Raw genomic sequence first — 24,457 nt, forward strand, 5'->3', positions numbered from 1 at the left:
TTTAACCTTCTTGGCCTTAGGTGTATCATTGCTAACTATCAAAATGTTATCTACATACAACAATAGTATTATGAAGCGATCTTCTGCTAACTATTTGTTTAATTCAACATTAATCTCCTTAACCTTAAGCTTACTATTGATGATTATCATAATGTGATCAACATTTTTTTTTATCAGCATGTGATCAACATATAACAACAATATTGTGGAGTAATTTTCTGCTATAAACTTGAAGTAGATGCAAGTATGGTACTTGCTTATATCAAAATCAATGTCTATAATGAACTCGCCAAACCTCTTTGTTCCATTTTCTTGGGAATTGTTTTAGAATATATAAAAATCTAGTTGATTTACGAATATAATTCTTTTTGTCCGGTGCCTCAAATCCTTCTCGTTGTTTCATATAAATTATCTTTTTGAGAATGCCTTGATTAGATTTCCTCAGGAGTTTACATATCAAGAGTTGAAGGACATTTGTTTATCAAACATGGAATAATAGTATTATCTTCAAGACTTTAGTAGTTAGCAACATATATATCAAAATTCTATAATGGTTTTATTGGATCTCTCATCTAGACAATTATTGTTAGGAGTCCTAGTTATAGTTTGACGTCCCACTATGTCATTTTTCTTACAAAAGTTAGTCAACATTTATAAACAAAAGTCAAGATTATTATAAGATATGAACCTCTTCACCAACTTACTAATTTGATTCTTTATCATATGCTTTCAGCTTTTCTTGAAGGTTTTATCTTTGGTCTTTTAAGGATAAACTCATAAATTGAGTAATCATTTTCTATCAATAAAAAGCATATGACTTTAGAGTATGATGAAGTTATATATGTTCTCCACAAATAAACATGAATATGTTCATGAATATCCTTTGTTCTTTTGTTGTCCTATGTTGAATTAGACTCTGCAAGCTTTTTCTCATACACAATGTCCACATCAAACAAGCGTTCAATTAAAAAAGAAGTTAATGAAAATTATCTAGTAAACAAACCAAAAAATATAAATATGTGAAAAATATTAGAGAAAAACCTCTCTCATAAAAATAATAGTTTAAAAAGATACATACGGTAATTTCTAGAATAACTTATTCTAGAGTAGAAAAGAAATAAGAAGGTGGGCTAGTGATAAGTGTGAAAATTACATGTTTATAACCTTGTTTAAGGTTCTTATTTCTTGTTCATTTGGTTACATGCTTCTAAGCACTCCAATTTTTTTGGTGGAAATATATATGTACCGGTAAGAGCCGTACGACTGATATCATGTCTCGGTCCTCATCACTGGGCCGACTGAGATCGTGGCCCACATCAATGGGCCAACCGACAGAACAAATCTAGTTACGCTCAAGCAGGATTAATCAAGCTAATCCGCGATTAAGAACTAGGTAATGCATCCCTAAACACGGTCCAACTCCCTAACCTGACCCAATAAGGAAAGCCCACCAAAGGTAATATAAATAGCCCACATTCCAATGTTCAGGTACGTCATCATCTACATTGCCCTGACAACCGAGCGTCGAACACCTTTATTGACTTGAGCGTCGGAGTGCCTGAGTCTGGACTATGAGAAGACCGAGAAGTGAGACGAGTGAGGAAGAGTCAGGAGCTTGCAAGAAAGAAAGCTAAAGTACAATCCGACCGATTGAAGGTAAATCCGACCGATTGAAGGTAGAAGAGGATTCCTCTCAATAGTTTTCTGAACTCCAACCCTGTTCGAGAACAATTGACGCCACTATTTTGCTTTTATAAGATTTTCCTTATGTCTATATAGAAAGGAGGAGTCCAAGACAATGCAAGTGAATAGGAGAAGCAGTTAATGAATAGAAGAAGAATTTCATTACCACCATCAATCCGCTAAGTAAAGAAGAAAAGCATTAGGCAATTTACTAATTCAGCAGATGAGATGTGTGCTAAAAAATCTTCTTCATACACTGAGAGAATTTGGACGAATATGAGACAGCAACAACTTTATATAGAAAACATAAATTTAAAGAATATACTAATAAATTTTTAGTATTAATTAAATTAAAACTAATTACTCTATTAGAGTATTAATAATATACCAGTTAATATAGTGCTGCTAATAAATTAAATCCATTGATATTTTAATTAGAAGTTTAAATTGTTTTTCATTTTAGAAATAACTAACGAAATTCTAAAACTAATTCGGTGTATTAAAAACATTTCTCGTTTAAAATTTCTTATTTTTAGAAATATATTTTTCTGTTTATTATTTTATAATTTTAAATTCTTGTTCAGTTTAATTATTCTGGCAAAAGGTGGGGTTGGATAATTGTTGTACAAAGAATATGGTATACTGTGGGGAAATATTCTTCCAGCAGAGTATATTAACAACAAGTTGGTAAACTTTCTCGATTTTAAAAATTAGAACGGACTCAAAACGTATTCTAAAAGTAATAGGTTTTTGTTTTTAATGAATTTTAGTCAATATAAATTTATGACAGAATATTATTAGTATATAAAATATTTTTACTTTAATTAATTTTTTTATGTATCTATAATAATTTCATATTATTATTTAATTTATTATTTAATGATCGAGATTAAGAGTTTAAGATTTAAGGTTGAATGTTTAAGATTAGATCATCAGGTATTTTGTAAGATATTTTGTAAGATCAGATAAAGTTATGATGAAATTTCGAATTCAAATAAGGAAGATATTTAAGTAGATTGTTTATATTTTTAAAAGTGTATTTTGAAAAATATAAATAAATGTAAAGAAGTGAAAAAGAGAATTGTTTAAAATAAAATAAATTTTAATTTGATTTAAAAGTTAAAATAAAGAAGGAATAAGTTGTATATAGATAATTGAAGAAGGAGGTTGGAGAAGAAGGGAATAAAACCCTAAATATACTTATTCTTATTGGATATCCAAAAACAGAGAGGAATATTCTCTTTCTCGCTACCCTTATACCAGTCACACAATTCCTCTTCCCACTTTCTCTCTTTTTAACCCCACAATTTCATTCTTCACCACACTCACTTTCTTCCCTTCCCATTCTCCTAGCTTTATCACCTTCCTTACTTTTTCTTCAATTTCTCAACGGAATCATGAAATTCGGAAAGAGTCTCAGCAACCAGATCGAGAAAACACTGCCTCAATGGCGCGACAAGTTTCTCTCCTACAAGGAACTCAAGAAGAAGCTCAAACTCGTCGAAGCCGCCCCCAAATCCTCCGAGGAACGCCTCGCCAAACGCCCTAGGCTCCATGCGGAAATGTCCATCGAGGAAACCGACTTCAGGAACTCGCTCGAACAAGAACTCCACAAATTCAACACCTTCTTCGAGGAGAAAGAGGAAGAGTGCATCATCAAATTGAAGGTTTCTACCGTTCATTCATCACTCATTAGTATTTTCATTTTCTAAGAACTCTTCTCAAATTATCTATTATATCATTTATTTTCTGTAAAATACTTCCATTAATATCAATTGTAAAATAGTATAATAGAAACTATTAACAAGTTGATCTTCTAGCGTAAATTCTACTAAAAGCTTTGGAATCTGATGCGAATATATCAAGCATAGACCGTTATGTTATTAATAAATAAAAGTCTGTTAATTGTTATTGATTTTTTTTTTTGTATTTGATGAGGATAATATTAATCATTAAAAATATTTGAAGTTTAATTTTATAAATTTACTGGACTTATAAAATTAAAGTGTTTTTTAAAGAATTTTATTTAAACTTTATGTAACTTATTTAAATTATTTTTTTTTATAAATATTAGTTTTATTCATACTGATATTTTATATCGCAATTTTTATAAATTAATGAAACCTATACATATTCTGCATAAATTGCATGTTATAAGAAATTTTTTACCTCATAATAACATGGTTTTTTAGTTATAGTAGGTAAAGGACACCTATTTAGGTAAAAAAATTATATTTATATTTTTTAAAAGAAAAAAAAATGAAATTTGTATCTAAATTAAAAAATAATTTCCAAAATAAGTTAATATATTTTTTATAAACAAATTTTAAATTATTAAAAAGTATTCTATTTTTGTTTTCTAGAGATGAAAATGTTTATGGAGAAGTTTACAGAAAAATACCTTAAAAATGAGTTTTTATGCCTTATTAAGGCAGAACTATTACTTGGAGTATTAGTGGGTTGAACCTCATTAACACTCAATCCAATTCAACTCAGTTTGTGACTTGAGTTGAATTTGTTTAGGGTACTTAATTAGAATAGGATTGAATAACAAATCCATGAATTTTAAACTCAATCAACCCAATTTAACTCAATCTACATATATAATAAAAAAATTATTTGTCAAATAAAAGAAAATAAATCTGATCTAATGTAGTCCAGTTAAATTTAATTGAGTTGAATTGAAAATTTGGCAGCACCTATGCTCCTAGTTATTCTTAACCTTTAGCTTAATAAAGAACCCCTAAATTTGGTGCGCAATTAACAGTCAGTTGTGGTTGAAATGTGCAGGAGCTACAAGATAGGGTGGTCAAAGTAAAAGATTCTAATGAGCAGTTAATGGAAATTCGGAAGGAAATTGTGGATTTCCATGGAGAGATGGTCCTGCTCGAAAACTACAGTGCTCTTAACTACACAGGTACTTTCAACTTTTGACATATTAATGTTGTGTTTTTAAATAAGATTGCCTACAATAGGCACTGTTTTTTGACATCTGAACTGAAGCATGCTATGTAACTTACGGTGTGACTAAATGCAATAGAAAGTGTAGTATATTAGAAGAAGGGTTTCATTTCAGATGTGCGAATATTTTGAACCAAAAGAAACACATTTCGAAATATCAAGCATAATTTTCATAGAGGATTAATCAGATTAAAACTATATCTTTCGACTGATTTTGAGTTGAACATTTTGGTAAACCCAATGGTGGAGTAAATTAATTACAATAACGAATTCCACAATTATTCCCGCATAAAATTTACGAAGATCACATCACCTAAAAGCAAAAGGGCACAACAATTGAACATACCAAATTGATATTTCGCCCTTTAAAGTTCAGACATGGTCCTATAACCAAAGACATATACAACCCAGATGTTTTATTGGGGGATAAGAACTGTTGCTTTATAGTGATATGTCTTGTTTTTAGTCCAAAGTATTTTCTGCTAAATTGCAGCTTGATTTGCCTAAGATTCACATCCAACGCTTCAATTTTGTGTACAGGACTAGTGAAAATACTAAAGAAGTATGACAAGAGAACTGGTGCCCTCATTCGCTTGCCTTTCATTCAGAAGGTCTTGCAACAGCCTTTCTTCACCACTGACCTGCTCTACAAACTTGTGAAGGAGTGTGAAACAATGCTGGATCACCTTTTTCCGGTGAATGATCCCTCGATTTCCGGGGAGGCAACTCCCCAAGCTGAGGGGTGTGATGCTTCAACTTCAACCAGCAAAACGAATGATGATCTTCTGATGCCTAAGGAGTTTGCAGCAGCCAACCAGCACATTGATGAGAGCCTCTATATGAAGAGTACCATTACAGCTTTACATGTTTTGCAGGAAATTAGAAAGGGAAGCTCAACAGTAAGCATGTTTTCATTGCCACCGCTGCAGATGAGTGGTTTGGAAGAAACATGGAACAAAATCCCTATTCTGGAACAGACAGCCAAGTAATTTTCTGCACTGGATTACATTAGAGGATACAAGACTAGTTAGTGGGAACAGAGTTCAACCTTTTTTTTTTCATTTCAAAATCCAGTGCCTCAGTTGTAACGCAGATAACAAACAACACGGATGTAAAATGCTGAAGATAGTGAAAATATTGACACAAGAATTATAGACTCATCTGAAAGAACAAAAACCTTCTCGAACTATGATCATGTGCAAAAAAATGTATCTATACTTGAAGCTCACTTACAAAACACTTTATACGCACACATGTCTCATAGTTGGTCAGAATTCCTTAAATTTGGCCCTGTAGTAATAAAACATAAAGTTGATAGAAGCTGTGGTGTTTTCACATTTTGCTACTCTCTCAAAAATAAAAGATAATAAAAAAAAATATACATATATGGACAAGATAATTTTGGAATCTTGTCGTCCTTAATCTCAATAAAGTCATATGATTTACAATTTGAAATAATGACAAAATATATAGATATGAGGTATTGATAAATATCAAATTAAACATAATATGACAATTAAAATCAGTAAAATAAACATGAAAGTTTCATAAAATAACTACACTCATCTCCCCCTCAAAAGTTGGTGAATAAGCGTTGCAAGTTGTCCTTATATGATGTGCAAATCATGTCGTTGTCAACCTTCTCTTTAGTAAAATATTTGTCCACTTCGATATGTTTGATTTTGTCATGTAGTATTGGATTATGAGATATGTTAATTGTATATTTGTTGTCACAATATAGCTTTATAGGTCCATCCACTTTATCTTCAAGTATTTTAGTATAATTTTTAGCCATAATAGCTCATATATCCCTTGAGTCATTGCTCAAAATTCTGCTTTAGCATTATACCTGGCTACCACACTTTGCTTCTTACTTTTCCAAGTTATCAAATTTTCGCCAAGGAAAGTGCAATATCCAATAGTTAATCTTCCATCAACAATTGAACTTGCATAATCAACATCAGTATATGTTTTAAGACTGACATTCCTGTTTCTTTAGAACAAAATTCCTCTTGTAAATGTGTTTCTTTTGTACAAAATTTATCTTGTAAATGTGTTTCTTTTGTACAAAATTTCTCTTGTAAATGTGTTTCTTTTGAACAAAATTTCTCTTGTAAATGTGTTTTTTTTTAGCAAAATTTCTCTTGTAAATGTGTTTCTTTTGAACAAAATTCTTCTTGTAAATGTGTTTCTTTTGGTTGATGCATAAACTAACTTACTCAACTCATAGCAAAAGCAATATAAAGTCTAGTGCAAGATAAATAAATAAGTCTTCCTAGAAGCCTTTGATACATTTCTTTATCAACAACCACACCATCCCTTTCATTTCCCAACTTTGTATTTGGATCAATTGTTGTGCTTGTTGGTTTGTAGGCCATTTTACATGTTTCTTGCAGCAAATCAGTAATATACTTTTGTTGAGATATAAAAATCTCTTTCTTAGAGTAAGCAAGTTCAATTCCAAGGAAATATTTTAATTTCCCTAAGGTCTTAATTTAAAATTCCCAAGCTAGAAACTAACTTAATCTTTGTTGTTTCGGTTCATCATTACCAGTCACAATAATATCATCTGCATATACTAACAAAATTGATACTCTCATGAATCATAATACTTAATAAACAAAGTATGACCTTATTGACTCTGTTTGCATCTTTTACATCAAATTGTTGCAATCATGGTTTACTGCCAAGGATAAAATAACTCTGATTGTGTTCATTTTTGCAACTGGTGTAAAAGTCTTCAAGTAATCCACTCCACATGTTTGAGTGAATCCTTTTAATACTAGCCTATCCTTGTATATTTCAATAGTTCCATTAACCTTGTACTTTTTTATTGTATATATCCACTTGCATCCAACATGTTCTTACCCAATGGTAGACCAACTTCCAAGTATTCTTCTTCTTCAATGCCTCCATTTCCAAATCCATGGCTTGTTTCCAAATTTTTTCAATTAATGTCTCAGATACAGAAGAATTTATAGTTGTAGTGTTTAGGCCTGTGAGAAAGGTTTTATGTGAAAGAGAGAATTTTTCAAAGGATAAGCAGGTTTTATTACAACTCTAGTACCTTTTCTAAAAGCAATTGGAAAATCTATATTTGCTATACTGACTCATCACAAGGAAATTTGTCATGGTTAGTGGATTTATTTATCTCCTGTAATGGTAAAGGGTTGAACTCTTGGACATGTGCAAATTCTGGAATAACCTTTCTCTATGATGTGGTCTAGCAGAATCTGCAGAATCAACTCTAGGAAGATTTTGATTTACCACTTTTCCCCTCTCAACATGTTCACTTTTAGTCATTCTTACCCTCTCAACAATTTAAATTTTAGTGGTATTATTTTTTTTGTCTTTCAAAAAATAGATTGGGAAATATAAAATCATCATACTCATCATCTTCTCTTAAATCCTCCATCTGAAGATGAGGATAGTAAAAATAGTTAACTTGTTCATTGGAAGTGATATCCCTTGAGGCAAAAATAAATAAATTAGAAGGATGATGAAAACACGTATATTTTTGTGTGACAAAGTTGATGGGAAATTCAACACAATAACAATAATATCTCAACAAGAGCAATAAGCAGCGGATAACAATTTCCCTAACTTACAAGAATCTGAGGAGCAATAACAAATAATGGTAGCAACACAAAACAACACTTCAAGAAGACACATGAATTTTAACGTGGAGTGGAAAACCTTCTCAATGTGAGAAGTAAAAACCACGGGCACAAGCCAGTCAATCAAGTTCCACTATGATCAAAATTATGGTTACAAGAGAGTCTCAAATCACAGCACAAATTGTGCTCAATAACCAGTCAAATAGCAATACAATAGAGATGAAACAGAGAACAAGAAACCTGAAAAATTCACAAACTATAGTTACCGTACGCGGTCTATATGTCATTCCAGTGACTTTTGAACAATCCGAACGGTTCAACTGAAGAACCACGAGTTATAAACCTGCTGACAAAATTTCAGCCCGATCCAACGGTGGACAAAACAGCAGCAGCAATCCAAAAATTCCCGTCCTCAAAAGAAACGCTGAAAACGATGCTGCAGTGTGAGATGAATTTCTCTCTGCTAAACCAATTTATGCAAGATCCGAACGGTCAGATTTAAGTCAAACAAAGTATGAACATGATCACAAAATTTCAGCCCGATCCAACAGTGAAAAAAGTGTCGGTGGCGGCCGGAAGTTGCTGAGCAAAACTTTCTCTCTCTTTAATCTTTTCTGTCTCTTTTTTCTCACTGTCTGTGTTTGCTGCTGGCTATCACACTGTTTGAAAAATCCTAAAGGTTAATATTGGACTGACATAGGAAGTGAGCCCAACCCAACAAAAGTACCCTAAGAAAATACATTTAAGTGCCCTTGGATAAATTTTTTCTCTTTGTTGTTTATGAAAATGGACAAAAGAAACACAACCAAATATTCTAGGAGGAAGGTTTTGAGAATGATTTATACGAGGATAAATGAGTGGAGTACCTTCATTAGACTTTTTATTTGTAAAATAGTAGAGAATAACCTGCTAATTAAATAAGTGGCAGTGAGAATGACTTCCCCCAAAAATCATTTTGGAACATTATTTTGAAAGAGAGGTTCTCTAGTTTGTTCTAAAAGATGTCCATTTTTCTGTTCAACAACTCCAATTTTGTTGGAGTATATACATGAGGATTAATGAATTATCTCTTCCTTTTAAAAAAAATAGTTTAATGTATGATTAAAATAATCTTTAGCATTGTCAGGCCTAAGTTTCTTAATAACCATCCTAAACTGATTTATAATTAGAGACACAAATTGCATAACAACATAACCTCATATTTGTTTTTAAGGAGAAGAAGCCATGATAACCTTGTACAATAATCAATGAAAGTAATAAACCATTTAGCTCATGAAATATTTTGACATATTAAAGGGATCCCACACATAAGTATGAACCAGATAAAAAAGATTAGAACTTATTTTATTGCAAGTTGGAGGAAACAAAACACATTTGGGTTTTCCAATTCACAAACCTCACAATGAAGATTATGCATATTTAAATTTAAATCCTTAAACAAAGAAGGAAACACAAGTTTTATAACACTAAAAGAAGGATGTCGAAGACAACAACGATATAACTGAACTTTTTCATGGTTATTGAGGATTTAGTCATTAAAGAGTGACTCTTAATAGACTGGTTAAAGTTTCCCATATAATAAAGGTCATTCCACTCTTTAGAATATCTAGTCGTCCTCCTTGATTTCTTGTCCTGCAATATATAAGAATTATTATGAAAAATCACATTTCAAAAGAGATATTTGGTAAGTTTTTGAATGGATATTAGGTTTGTTGACAATTTAGGAACATGTAGGACATTTTTGTGGAATATGGTTGGGTTTACATATCTCCTTGACCAGCTACAATTATCATGTTTCCATTAGTTATGGAGTTTTTTTGTTAGCACTACAAAAAAATTTGTTATCACCTACTAATAATTACCTATTGATTTAGATCTGTAGATAAATTTGATCTTACCAATGAACTTTACCTACGAATTATTATCCATAGGTAAAATTGAGTTACCATATATAAAATTCATACATAATTTTGACAGGTTGGGACAAGAAATTGTTACCTACAAATTTTTACTTATAGATTTTTACCTATGGATATTACTTACACCTACATATTTATCTCTAAGTTACCTACAAATTCAAATTCATAGATAAGTTACCTACAAATTTAAATTAATAGGTAATTACATTATTAATACTGATATTAGTATTATTATTGTTTTTATTATTATTAATGTTATTGATAATGTTATTAAATATTATTCATAATTATTAACATTTTGAATATTATTAATAAGATTAACATTTTTGAATATTATGCTCCTTCGTTTTTTTGATGTTACTAAGGAATGATCACGATCAGAGGCTCCCAAATCTTAATAAAAATTAAACATAATATGACAAATAAACACATGAAGTTTGCTAAAATAACTTAACCCTAATCATAAATTAATTTATAATATTATTGGATCCTTCCGAAATTTTTGGAAGCCTTAATCAATTGATTCCTAGTGCAATGATAAAATGTGACTTCATATACATTTTGGAGAGAAAATAGGTAGAAAGTGCAGTTCTGTAAGGCAAACTAAAGTTGACGAAAAATGATACATTGACACCCTTCGTCCAGTATACAACCCTCTTTCTTTGTCTAAAATTTCAATTTTTATATGAAATGACAAAAATACCTTTTTTTATATCATCAATTAAGGGTTGTATAGTGGAGCAAGTTGTCCATATATCATTTCTCGAAGTTGATTACGTACATAAAGAAGAGTGTTTTCTCTAAGAAAGAGTGTTGTCTCTAGAAATTTTGGACCCAACACAAATTTCGAACTTTCTTAAGATAATACTCACTTTTCAAAATCTTTAAGCTTTTTAATCACAAATTCATTATTTAATATTTTATAATAAATTAACTTTAACATTTCACTCCCAATCAAAAATTATTCCTCTGTTGTTATTGGACAATTTCAAATATCTATTCATCTCAAAATAAAATATAGTTTGTTCTTATGACTTATATCATAGTACAATACAAAATTTTCATAAAATCTTTTACATCTTTAACCTTGTTTATTAATTTTTTTACTTGGAAGACTTACAACGTTATAAGTTCATTTTGCTTCATATTGTTAAACTAATGGGCTCCAATTTTTACGTGCATAATCCGATCAAATTCTGTCAGCATGTTATGACTTAGATCATAATACAGTAAAAGATTTCATAAAAATATTTTACATCTTTAATTTTTTTTATTAACTTCTTTACTTGAAAGATTTGCAATTTTATAAGTTCATTTTGTTTTAATATTGTTAAAATATTTACCATTTTTCCATCCACAATCTTGAAAGGGTCCATACTGATATTTCAACTTCAAAATACAATACCCTAGTTTGAATTAATAGCTGATAGGCCCACTCCACAGAACCTTGCTCATCAAGAGTTTTATTCTTGGCAAATTCTTCCTACACCCAACTTGCACCAAACACAATTTTAAAATTCCGAAAATACCCTTTATTTCGGAAATAAAAATCTAGAATTGAAAATAATACATTCCCAAAAATTATATTTGGAAGAGATTATTATGTTTTGGAAATAAAAATTTGGAAACAATAATCAAAATCCCATTCCAGATAAGAAAATACGGAATTAAAAATAATACATTCCAAAAAAAATATCTGAAAGAACTTTTTGTATTCTGGAAATAAAAATCATTTTTAAGGGCATTTTCGTCTTTTCAACTGGAATTGGGTGCAATCATATGGTGCAGGAAGCAATTTCTTTATTCTTTATGGTTGATTGGTTGGGCCTCAAATGCTCAGATATTTTTGGCCTGGCTAAAAAAATTGTTGCCTTACTCAATATATTTTGAATACCTTTTCAAGTCTCCATGATATGAACTTTAAAAGGTTGGGGAAAATCTCAACAGTTGTTGGAGAAGAGAAATTCATGGAAATGCAATGGAAGTTGGGGAAAATAGTAGAATTCATGGAGAAAATCATAAAATTTGAATTAGTTTTTAGTAAAAACAAGAACAAGTAAAGAATAATTAAAACAAAAAATGGATTAAGATAAGGAAATGGAGAGAACATGCCACCTTCAAGTCAAGATGATTCACCACTTGAAAAAGCTTATCAAAATAAGAACTAATTAAACATAGAAGAGAAAAATCAAACTCTCACAAACTCACGAAGGAGATTTCATTCATTAAGATGTCTTGTCTTTACAAATGAATGAGATACCTATAAAGAGAAGAGAATCTCGTCTTAGGAAATGAATGGACAAAAAAATGAAGTTAACTTTCTTAATCAAGAGTTAACTCCACTTAACTAAGATTAACACATGATAATCCCTTGAAATTAAGGAGTGTCCATGGGTAGTTCTTCGAATCTAGAGACACGTAATGATTACATGTGAAAAACAATGATGTCTAGGAGGATTAGACATGTGTGGTGCCACATGTGGAGTTCCAATTATCACAAATGTGTTTTGAAAACTTTAAGAATAAAATGAAAGAGTCCAACTAACTCATGTGTTTTTGTGAGTGTTGTGTGCTAGTTTAGAAACTCCAAAAGACACTTCCAACTCTCTACATTTTAGATCCTCAAGTTCTAACTAACAAATATTAACCTTTTTCAAGTTTTACTAAAAACTATTCAAGTACAAATCCTCTAATCTTCTATTCCAAAATTTGAAGTTTTCCTCTTTTCAACTTTATTGAAATCTTCATAGAATCTCCTTCTTTATTTCTTATTGTCATGTTTTATTTACTTATTTTTCTTGTCTACTCTTCTTTTTCTTCAACAAACTTTTATTCATATTTATTTATATCACTCGTGATAAATTGATGTAATTGCACATCAACATCTAACAAATTGTTTTATTTATAACTTTTTTTCTATCAAAATCTTATTTATTCATTTTTTTTCATTATTGTTATATATTTGATTTTTCTGAAATTCTCTATAAACAATTTTAAAATTTTCATATATGCTTAAATTATTGTTATTAATTCCTTCTACTCCATTTATTTTATTTACAGATTAATTTACATATATAACTATAAAATGTATTATGCGCTTCAATATTTTTAAGTTATTAAACTAAATTATCATAAAAGCAAAGCCTAATTAATTTTTAAATTAAAATCTTAAGAATGACACATGTTTATAATGTACTCCATAATATTAAAAAAAGTATTCACGTGGTAGTAATATAAATTCAGTAGGACATTTTTTTTTTTATCAAAAGTGCTTATACTGTGCTGGCCATTTCCTTTATGTTCACATAAAATATTATTAGTGGACTAAGGAAGATTCTTTTCTTTTTCTACCAGTTTAAGGCATGTGAAATTTGCTAAATTTTTAATTGTTATACTCTAGTTTTTACTACCAAAATGGTATCTGACTGTACCAAAATCAATTAAAATAGAAATTATTTTGTTTTATGAAGATTTGCATAAGTTATGGGCATTCCAATATTGTTCTCTAATTTTGTATTTATCTGACACCACTGAACGCATTATGCAGAGAAATTGCGATTTGTGACTGTAGTGTCACTCTGGAACAATGGCAAAGTTTTTTTTTATTGATGAAATTGAGTTACACTCTAAACTGGTGCCAAAAGATACTTTTACTTTTTTTACTTTTAAAATAGAAATGTACTTTGTTTATGTTTGTAATAAAATATAAACGTTATTTATTTTTTATAATGTGACATTCGTCTGTCTTATATAAATTAAAAATATATATTTACTAAAATTTAAATAAAATTATAAAAATGAGAGAGTTATATAAAAAAAAAAAAATTGCCATTTTGTCCTAAAATATTTTTAAGTGAGGTAAATATTATAGGTATGATTCATGTAACGATATGATTTCTACAAGTATTTATAGATATGATTTCTCCTCTTTTTTTCTTTTTTTTTTTACTTTTAGCAGTCATTATTTTTCAGTATTAAAATAGATATAGAAAGCCTGAAAAACAACATGATGGAAGATCCACTTGTTCCCACAAAGAACACCATTATATAAGTAACAAGCAGTGAGCAAATGGTTGAAGCATATGAAGGGAAAGTGAAGAATCAAATACCAAGTTGTTTGAAGTTTAGGCTTTTACTTGAATCACTGTTATTACTATTACCAAATGGGAGACATATGGTTGGGTTCATTAACCATTTTTATGACCATTATGGTTGTACAGGGACAACTCAAAACTGGGTTTTACTCCTCTTCCTGTCCAAACGCAGAGGCCACAGTTCGGTCCACTGTGGAATCCTACTTCAATAAAGATCCTACCATTGCTCCTGGCCTGCTCAGGCTTCATTTCCATGATTGCTTTGTTCAGGTTTGCTACTTTGATCTTCATCTTCAACCCACATAACAGAATGTTCTGCATAATTTTTATCACATCTCACATATTCAATACAGCACCAGAATTTGTTATTTTGTCTGTTAGTTGGTGACAGAAATCATGATATAGATGTGTTGACTAAAGATAAACACATTTCATAGTATATAAGTGAGTGCAAATTTCAAAACCAGACTATGAGTTTGTTAAGTTTATTGAGTTTATCAACCCATCAAAATAAAGATATCCCTTTGAAGATGTTTAGGATGTTCAGTCCTAAGATAGGATGAAATTATAGTATATAATCTTACAAAAGTCATTTTGTGAGATTTTCTTATACATGAATCAAACTTATCAGAACATGGTTGTTTATTTAGTTATGCTACATCTTTTCTCTCAGGGCTGCGATGGTTCAGTTTTGATTCAAGGCTCTTCTGCAGAGCGGAATGCGTTCCCCAACACTGGTCTAAGAGGTTTTGAAGTGATTGAGGATGCAAAATCACAACTTGAGGCCAAGTGTCCTGGTGTTGTCTCATGTGCTGACATACTAGCATTGGCAGCACGTGATGCTGTAGACTTGGTACTAAATACAATGTCCAACTCCACCCTCAATCACACACATTCAACTGATAAACACATACATACACACATTCTCATGACTCTATCAAATGATTTATCATAAAGTGAACTCTCACTTAAAATCCCTTATAAAGGTCACTCATGTTCAATGGTTAATATTGTGAAAACGCCACTTTAACCTTGGAAAATGACATTTACTATGTTCCTTACTATTAATGACTACTTACATGAATGATTTTTGAAAGTCAAGATTCAATGAAAGTTTGATACAGTGAGGAATTAAGATGAACAACACATAAAATCCAGCATTATTAAAGTAAGGATTTATTCATTGTTGCTTCAGTTAATAAAGTAGCATTTAAAATGGCAGAGTGATGGTCCAAGTTGGTCAGTACCTACTGGAAGAAGAGATGGGAGGATTTCTTTATCATCTCAGGCCTCAAACTTGCCATCTCCACTTGACCCTATTTCTGTGCAGAGGAAAAAATTTTCTGACAAAGGCTTAGATGACCATGACCTTGTAACCCTTGTTGGTGAGCTTTCTCACATGATTATTGCATATATATGTGTGTGATTCATAATTATGCTAATATTAAATGGTGTAAAGAGAATATGAATGTGACACTTGTCTCTCTATAGGGGCACATACCATAGGCCAAACAGAATGCAGATTCTTCAGCTACAGGTTGTATAATTTCACCACCACTGGCAATTCAGATCCAACTATAAACCAAGACTTCTTAGACCAACTTCAAGCACTGTGTCCCAATAAAGGAGATGGCTTGAAAAAGGTCTCCTTGGACCAAGATACTCCAGCCAAATTTGATGTTAGTTTCTTCAAAAATGTGAGGGATGGTAATGCAATTCTAGAGTCAGATCAGAGGCTGTGGGGAGACCCTGATACACAAAGTATTGTGCAGAAATACGCAGGGAATATAAGAGGGTTATTGGGGTTAAGATTTGATTATGAATTTAAAAAGGCTATGGTTAAATTGAGTAGTGTAGAGGTAAAGACTGGTACACAAGGAGAGATTAGAAGGGTGTGCTCAAAAGTTAATTGATATCAGACAATTATGAGTGTGTGAGTATTTAGTAACTTATGGTTTCTTTGGATTGAATAATTTGTAATGTTCTGATTGTGAAAACAATTCACATCAAATTGTTAGGAACCAATCCAGTTTTATCAACTTTTGGTGTTATTTTCTTCTCTTTTGTGGCTATTTATCTAATGAAAGGTTTCTTTCAAAATTTAAATGTTATGCTAGATTGGATACATGGTTTTGTAGAGATTTAGAAAGTTTATTCTAAGTTTCACAATTTTGTCTTTCCTTATGATAGATTGAAAAAAGAAAAAAGCTTTGGCAATCACACATTATTCACACTGTTTTCCCCTTCAACTTTAGTCTCATCATGAAATTATCTTCAATTAAAAGTATGATTTTGAAATTACCTATTTTTAAAAGGTATAAATAAAAGTGGAATAATAAAAAATGTAAAAGTTAAAAGTTAAAATTAAAATTAAGACATAGTTTGTTAAACATCATTAAAAATGTAGAAAAGTAAAAGAAAAGGTCAAAGGATACGGCATTTTGGTTTTGAAATTAAGGAAAAATGGGATGGGGACAGGTGTCAGTCTGTGACGCTTTCTCCGAAGCAACCGACCTTGGTTTGGTTTGTCACCTTGTTACATCTGATTCATGGAAGCATCATGCTCAAGCTCCACAATCTTCTTCCATCCTCATCTTCCAAACTCCTCTCCAGCTACATTTTTTCACTCTCCACCAAACTCCCACCACCGCTAACATCACCCTTCTATCGCCAACTCACCACCACCACCACCACCATGTCCATAAACCTACGCACACACGCCTTCGCCGGCAACCCGCTACGATCCAGGACTTCGAACGGGGTCGAACCGTTATCTCCCGCCGCGGCGCACGAGACCTTGAAAACGCGAATTGCGGAGAGCGCGGGCGAGTCCGCCTCGGTGAATTTGAAGGTGTTACCTTTCAGAAACGGGAGGCCCCTGGCGTCTGTGGCTAGCAGTGACACGTGGCGGCTGGCGTGGATGGGGTTGGAGGAAGTGAAGGGGCTCTTGGGCGCGAACCTGAGCGCCGACTCGTTCGTGTATTTGGGGTCCGACGCGGAGGAGGATTCGGTGTACTGGGCGATCGACTTGTCAAGGGAGAGTAGCTTGGTGGCTAAATTTGGTGCCATGAAGCGCTGCTTTGTGGAGCTGAGAACGCTCATGGTTGCTACCGACTGGGTCGATTTGAAGGCCATGGGGAACTTGGCCATCGCTGGTCATGTAAGTTGATTTTCTTTATTGCACCTGACTTGTGTTTGCAATGCAGAATTACGTGGTGTTTCTTGGCTTGATCACTGTATTGTCAATTTGGTCCTTGAAATTGTGTTTCAATTTAGTTTCACAATATATGTAAACTAAAATAAACTCTTTGAAAATATCTCTCATGTCTCATGTCTCAAGTCCATCTTCCATTTCATTAGGGGAATCTGTTATACTTTCTCCTGCATTGTTTTATGGATCAATCATATTCTTTGAAATAGTTATGTAAGCTGCTCACAGTTAGTTAACTTTCTTGGTTTGTTTTTGACCTTTTATCCTACTTCAGTTTGCAATATTGATAGGCAATTCTACTTTTCTAACTACTGGGTTTGGCCAGGCCAGGGCACTTCTAGAATGGTGTAATATATCACGATTTTGTGGACATTGTGGAGAGAAAACAGTCCCAGTGGAAGCTGGGAGGCGGAAACAGTGTTCAGATGAATCATGCAAAAAGAGGATATATCCACGAGTTGACCCGGTTTGACATCTCCTGTTCTAATAGTTGAGTGATCAATGGATGATCTAGTTTTTCTGAATTTCAGCGGTCATCTAAACTTATGCAGGTGGTCATTATGCTAGTAATTGATTCAAAGAATGACCGTGCCCTTTTGAGCAAACAATCAAGATTTGTACCTAGAATGTGGAGCTGCTTAGCAGGTTTTATAGAGGTGCATGCTTGACCTAATCTCTAAGACCACTTATTTTTTTTAGGAACTTAACAGTGTATTCCAGTAAATTTGACTACATGTAGGAGAAACTAATTTGAATTTGCGTAACCACTGCAATAGCCAATAGTTACCTAATGCCAATAACATTTCTTTTTCTAAAATGACAATATTTGGTATAAGATGTATACGCTCCTGTTTATATAGTCTGAACTCCGAAATTCTTGCACTTCCTTTTATTGGGTGCCCTTAGCATTAACATCCAGAACATGTATGAATAAGCTTCAAAAATTTTCTTATCAAAAGCACTTTAAGAAATATTTTTCTTATAAGCTATTTTGAAAGCAAAATAAGCTAGTTTTAACATGAACAGATGCACTTAGGACATTTATGGTAAACAGTTTAGTTAATTGCACGTTGAAGATCTTATTACATATTAGATATTAAGACAATTATTGCTAGTTGCAATTGAGAGGGTATTGAGATAAGCTTGTTTTGATAAGTTTCATCGAGAAGCTTATCGAACCAAGCAAAAATGAATGTATCACTGGGTGGACTTTTTTTACTTGCATAAGCTTAACCAAGTATGTGTATGATAAAATAATTCCAATTGATTTCCATAGAAGCTCTTCCAAATGCTTCCTTCGGTGGTTTAAACAGTCAAAAGTTCAACCTTCTACTACGAATTAAAGGATATCTTTAAAGTCAGATTTCTTTGATTTGAGAATTCACGATACAATTGCTTTTTTGTTTAATTTTATTCCTTGACCAATATAGTAAAACTTTTGTCTTGTCTACTCTCATTACATATAGCCAGGAGAAAGCTTAGAGGAGGCTGTAAGAAGAGAAACATGGGAGGAAGTTGGTATTGAAGTGGGAGAAGTTGTATATCATAGTTCTCAGCCATGGCCTGGTATAGCATATTCTATATAACTATTTTCATTTTTTGGGCTTTTGTACTTTTTCAATTTCACCAGGGTTTATATGAGATCAAAATGTGAAGATTTGTCTTTATGAACATCTGATAGTAATTGTCTGTGAAGACTTGATATTTCTATCTATCAAGTATCATATTTAGAGTCAATTTGGATGAAGTTCTTAAGTGTAGAAAAAATAAAAAATATAATGAATCAAGAGGGTAAAAGAAATCTAACTTCTTGCATAAGTTTAAATAAACTTGTACCTCAACTTTTTTAAGATGCTATTTCATTTAAAATTTCATCTAGTTTCATACACGAAATGTCCATGCCTTGGCATGATGGGTGTGTATTAGGGATGCCGCATCGACTAGAAATAAGACTATTTGACAAACTATATGTGAGGGCAATCCTCACCTTACAAGTCGGTTTTATGAGAATGAGTTAGACTTAAACTTACTACCTAATAAATCTTATGGATCCAAATAAAAAATTAATGGCAGAATAGGGATAAGCTTTCTCTAATCCAGAAAGATATATCTTATTATTACTAGAACAAATTTGTCTTTTGCAGTTGGTGTCATAAGTCAGTTCATGCAAATCCTTGTGTTGATCATTTAAATATTGTCATTCATATTCTAAGATAGCTTAGGAAGGCTCCAGGACAAGGTCTACTTTATAAAGATAAAGGGAATACCCAAATTGCTAGATATTGCCTTGCTAATTGGGCAGGTTCTGCTATGGACAGACACTTTGCTACATGATATTGTGTTTTCGTTAGAAGAAATATTATCTCTTGGAGAAACAAGAAACAAATGTAGTTGTCCTCACACCTCAACAAAATGTTATAGCAGAAAAAAAAATAGACACTTGATTGAAACTGCTCATACCTTATTGGTGCAAACATGTCTGATTATCATTGGGGTGATGATATCCTAACCCTCTATTTTCTCACTAACAGAATGACTTTTATTAATATTGATTAATTTTTCTTTCTTCTTTAGTACACTTTTAGTAATGGGCCTTCTATGTTATGGCCTATATTTGGACCCTTTAAGTTCTTTAAAAGATGAGAATATTTTCTTCAAGATTTCATGTTACTTCAGGATCTATTTTTGCAGGTGCACTATTTCTTCCTTTACTATAATATAACTAGTAAATCAATCACTTGCAGTCTGATGGGGGGTTAGATCATGTTTAAAGTAACTTGAATCAGAGTTAATGTCTAGAATATGTTTAACCCCATAATTCTAGAATGCAAGTACTGTGATTCTTTTGACATACAGAGAGCTTTGAAGAGTTATTAGCTTTTATTCTGTTCAAAGATTATATCCGAAGTAATTTAAATAGGAGTTAATGCAGAACATGTTTGTGAAAACTGTAATTTTTTTTCTTTTTGTATACAGAGAATTTTCAAAAGTAAACAAGTAAAGGTTAAGATAATTTAATGTACCAAATTAACATATTTTTGTGTTTTCTTTCTCATCATTAGAAATTTTAATTTTTCCCTTCTTTTATATCTATTAACTGTTGTTTTGTTTCTTTTGACTTTGTTTCTAGTTGGACCAAATAGCATGCCATGTCAGCTGATGGTAGGGTTCTTTGCATATGCAAAATCCCTTGAAATAAATGTGGACAAAGAAGAGTTGGAAGGTATATGAAGCATTTAAGTGCATTGGCGTACTATTTATTTCTCACCTGATGCAACTTTCAATTCATTTATTTATAATGTGTGACTTTAAATGGTGTGTGGAGAATCTACTCGTGCCACACACTCAGTATAGGTGCATTGTCTAGCTGAAAATTGAGCCTTAGGGGTGTTGGACGGCCACAGTATGTAATTTGCACATGTTGTAAGCAAGTATTTTCCTTTCAGTGTTATGATGCCAGTGATTTTCCTTTCTCATGGTGGCGTGGTAAACCTGAACCTCTAGAAGTCTTGCTGGTTTACAATCATTGTTGGCCTTTGTTTTATTTTATTTTTCTTTTTGGAGGCAATGGGGAAAAGATTGGGGAGGATGGTAAATAGTGGATTTAGATTAAGACTGTTAACCTAAAGTTTTTGTTCTCCTTCACTTCAATTTGCATTCCTATCTAGTAAGGTTTCCTCTCATTTGGTGGCAATGTAAATCACAACTGTAAAGTGGTTTAACTTCTAAAACATTCGCTTTCTCATCACTTTGCACTTACTATCTCCTTTGGTTTTGGTTTTGGATCTGTGACAAATAATCTGTTGCAATTTTGTGATCTAGATGCTCAATGGCATAGTAGAGAAGAAGTAAGAAAAGCTCTGACATTTGCTGAATACAAGAAAGCCCAAGAAACTGCAGCAGCAAAGGTAGAACAAATGTGCAAGGGAGTAGAAAAGACTCACAGTTTGTCTACAGATTTCAATGTGGAAAGCGGTGAACTTGCTCCAATGTTTGTTCCTGGACCCTTTGCAATTGCTCATCATCTTATATCCTCCTGGGCATTCCCAGATAAAGATGTAAATGGCATTGAATGCCATTCAAAACAACCTAGTGCTTCTATGTCAAATTTGTAGGAGTAACATTATTTTTCAAGCCATATTTAGTTATAATGCTTTTCTTATTATTGTTAAGTATCCCACAAAGGTGAAGGGGTGTCCTTGCCGGTGACGAGATTCTCAGCAAAATTTTTGAAGAATCCACACACCAAGAATTGGAGACACTTACCTTTGATTTTACTTTGTTTTTCATACTAAACACATGTTCGATATTATCATTCACCATAAGACTGACTACATTATATTTCATTTACCTTTTCACATCTTTCTCCCAACTTAATCTTATTCATTCCTTAACAACAATTTCTCCTCTAAACTTAAATTTTATTAACTTCTCAATTATCATTTCTTTTCCAAACTTTAAACGTGTTTACTTCGCAATTATTATTTCTTCTCTGAACTTCTAACTTGACAGTCTCTTAACACCGATTTCTTCTCAAACTCATCTTTTTAATTTATTTACATATTTATTGTTTTCCGATATTTAAGTTGGTATTGCAAAAGGTTTTTATGTTAGTTAAAATAAATAGTTACGATTTTATTTGAAATTTGATTTTAGATGCTTAATGTTTCACTATTATTTAGTAATTAAGACTCCTAATTTAATCAAGTCAAGTGTTTGAATCATTTTAAACTTTCAATTTGAAGATGGAAGTTGTTTATCTAAATAAATAAAAAACTAACAAAGATTAACGAAAACATGAATTTTGATTCTCAGTCTACAAATAAGGAATCATTTGTTGTTTAGGAATATCTTGAGAAGTTATTTTCTATTTCAAATTAAAAATAAAAGGAAATGATATTTTGACACTTGTTTAAAAGAAAACATTCCTCAAAAACTTTATCATTATTTATTTTAAGTCAAAAGTGACTCATTTTGATAATCTATGAGATTGTTGACTAACCTAAAAGGCAATAAGATGAAGAAAAGAGATAATGGAGAGGGAAAAGATAAAGCCATCGAAGAAAGAAGACACGAGAAAGAAGAAAGACAGTTGAAGAGAAATAGATAGCTAGAAGGAAGGAGTAATCATAGCTATAAATGTGATGGAAGGAGAAAGAAGAAGAAATGATAATAGGGAGGAAGAGGAAATGAAAAACGTTAAAGAAGAATAGTGAGAAAGAAAAGGGTGGGAAAAGTAGAAGGAAGCACAAAAGAGGAAGATGAGCATATATTAGGATATTACTTCAAAGGTATGAACTTGTTTGTTTGTTTAGTGGTTGATTTAGATACGCTATTACTCTATTCAGTAATTTTACTTTATTGCATAGTGCTTTTGGTTAGGTATACTAGTTGGTTAAGCTTTAGCTATTGTGTTAGTTTTAGTTTAGTGGGTGGTTAGTGAGTTAGTTAATTATTTTTTTTTAATGGTTAATTTAGTTTAGGAATGGGTAATATGATTGGGTGCAAGGTTATCAGATTCGAGAGTTTACTCAGACTCGTGGGAGGTCTTTTAGAAATACATTTATTTATGTAAGAAATTACAACAATCCAAGTCGTTGTAATATAGTGGTGAGTATTCCCGCCTGTCACGCGGGTGACCCGGGTTCGATCCCTGGCAACGGCGTTTTAAATATTTTTATCATTAAAATATTGTTTCATAAGTATAATATTATTTATGTAAGACTTGTAAGAGTCTATTTTGCACAAAAAAAATTTAATTCTATTAAATTCTATGAAGATGAGAACTGTGTTGAACTTTTTTTTAGAACTTGCTGACTCAATCTCAAACTCACGAGTTTGTACCGAGTTCACCAGGTTTGATGGAGTTTACGAAAAAACGAGTCTACTCACTAGTCAACTAGTGATAAGTGAACTCTTAAACTCGTAAGGGTTTATGAGTTAACCCTAGGATTTGATAACTTGGGTTGGGTGTATTAGTTAGTTAAGTACGTTTGTTGGATAATTTGTTTTAAGGATGTTATAATATTAAGGTTGTTTATCAACATCATTATTTCTTTTCATGAGTAGTAGATTTTAATGTGTTTGCTAGTTATTTAAGTGTGAGTGCTTAATTTCATTGAGTGCGAGGCTATAAAGAGGTGTCTTTGCTTACATATTAAGTAGGTCAAATAAATATTGACTTAGTTGATTCGTTTTGTAATGTTAATGTTGTGTATGATTTTTTCTTATTAATATTGATAAAATTATGAAGTATGATGGTTTTGAGTTTTGCGACAACCTGAAGACTAATTTAGTGATGCGTGAAAATGCTTAGTTGAATTTGCTATGCATTTATCAATGGTGAGTTTGTATATGGATCTTTTATTTGAACCATGAATATAAGATACCTTGATTAATAAAGTTAATAAGAAGATGACAAGTGTGTAAAAGAGTGATGACACCATTTAAGGGTTTAGCAAGGTTGAGTTAGAAACTTACAATATATGATTGATTGATGGATAAAAATTCAAATAATCAAATGCAATCTATAATTATATTCATTTAAATGACTTTATCTCTATTTTAATGATACATTTCAAATCTAAATTCACATTTTTAAATTTTAAATCCAATATATGTAATTAGATATTTTGATTTAAAGAAATTAAAATCAATATTCATTCTAAAAGAGTGTGTAATCAAAATATATTGTTATTTGCAATTGAGACTTATTTTACTTGATTTGTAAATGTCTCTTTGATTGGGATTACTATGAAAGATGTTGATTTGGATTACTATGAAGATGTTGTTGGGTTGGCCTTGGACATAAGCATCCTTAGCTCTATTTTGATTGAAAAAATTTCAACTCAGATTAACACAACTTCATATTAACAAAACTTGCTCAAATTTTGGTTGAAAAATCCTGAACTCAGCCTTGATCATTCCATCATTGACACAATTTAATGAAACATTATTTGTTGGGCTTGAATG

General features: G+C 31.7%; 3 protein-coding genes and 1 non-coding gene across 5 annotated transcripts; all 4 read left to right on the plus strand.

Annotated features, from left to right (window-relative positions):
* The first annotated feature begins 2,825 nt into the window (after positions 1-2,825).
* LOC137821739 (SPX domain-containing protein 1) lies at positions 2,826-5,833 on the plus strand. Its single transcript, XM_068626474.1, has 3 exons — positions 2,826-3,350; positions 4,474-4,600; positions 5,185-5,833. Exons 1-3 carry the CDS (start codon positions 3,081-3,083, stop codon positions 5,631-5,633), a joined length of 846 nt encoding a protein of 281 aa, XP_068482575.1. The 5' UTR covers positions 2,826-3,080; the 3' UTR covers positions 5,634-5,833.
* Positions 5,834-14,186: 8,353 nt separating this feature from the next.
* LOC137823156 (peroxidase 25) lies at positions 14,187-16,313 on the plus strand. The gene is made up of 4 exons (XM_068628304.1): positions 14,187-14,544; positions 14,948-15,127; positions 15,497-15,659; positions 15,766-16,313. Exons 1-4 carry the CDS (start codon positions 14,344-14,346, stop codon positions 16,185-16,187), a joined length of 966 nt encoding a protein of 321 aa, XP_068484405.1. The 5' UTR covers positions 14,187-14,343; the 3' UTR covers positions 16,188-16,313.
* A 436-nt stretch (positions 16,314-16,749) lies between these two features.
* LOC137823155 (nudix hydrolase 19, chloroplastic) lies at positions 16,750-21,831 on the plus strand. 2 transcript variants are annotated; one of them, XM_068628302.2, is made up of 6 exons: positions 16,750-17,434; positions 17,811-17,951; positions 18,037-18,141; positions 18,952-19,051; positions 20,616-20,708; positions 21,308-21,831. In XM_068628302.2, exons 1-6 carry the CDS (start codon positions 16,835-16,837, stop codon positions 21,598-21,600), a joined length of 1,332 nt encoding a protein of 443 aa, XP_068484403.1. In that variant the 5' UTR covers positions 16,750-16,834; the 3' UTR covers positions 21,601-21,831. The 2 variants fall into 2 exon arrangements, 1 of the variants encoding a protein (XP_068484403.1); XR_016515634.1 differs by having other exon boundaries at positions 16,762-17,434; positions 20,616-21,152; positions 21,308-21,660.
* Positions 21,832-23,078: 1,247 nt separating this feature from the next.
* TRNAD-GUC (transfer RNA aspartic acid (anticodon GUC)) lies at positions 23,079-23,150 on the plus strand. Its single transcript has one exon. It is a non-coding gene; the product is annotated as a tRNA-Asp (tRNA).
* Positions 23,151-24,457: the final 1,307 nt, after the last annotated feature.

Source organism: Phaseolus vulgaris, chromosome 9 (genome assembly GCF_051622355.1).
Source record: "Phaseolus vulgaris cultivar YP4 chromosome 9, ASM5162235v1, whole genome shotgun sequence".
Taxonomy (NCBI): Eukaryota; Viridiplantae; Streptophyta; class Magnoliopsida; order Fabales; family Fabaceae; genus Phaseolus; species Phaseolus vulgaris.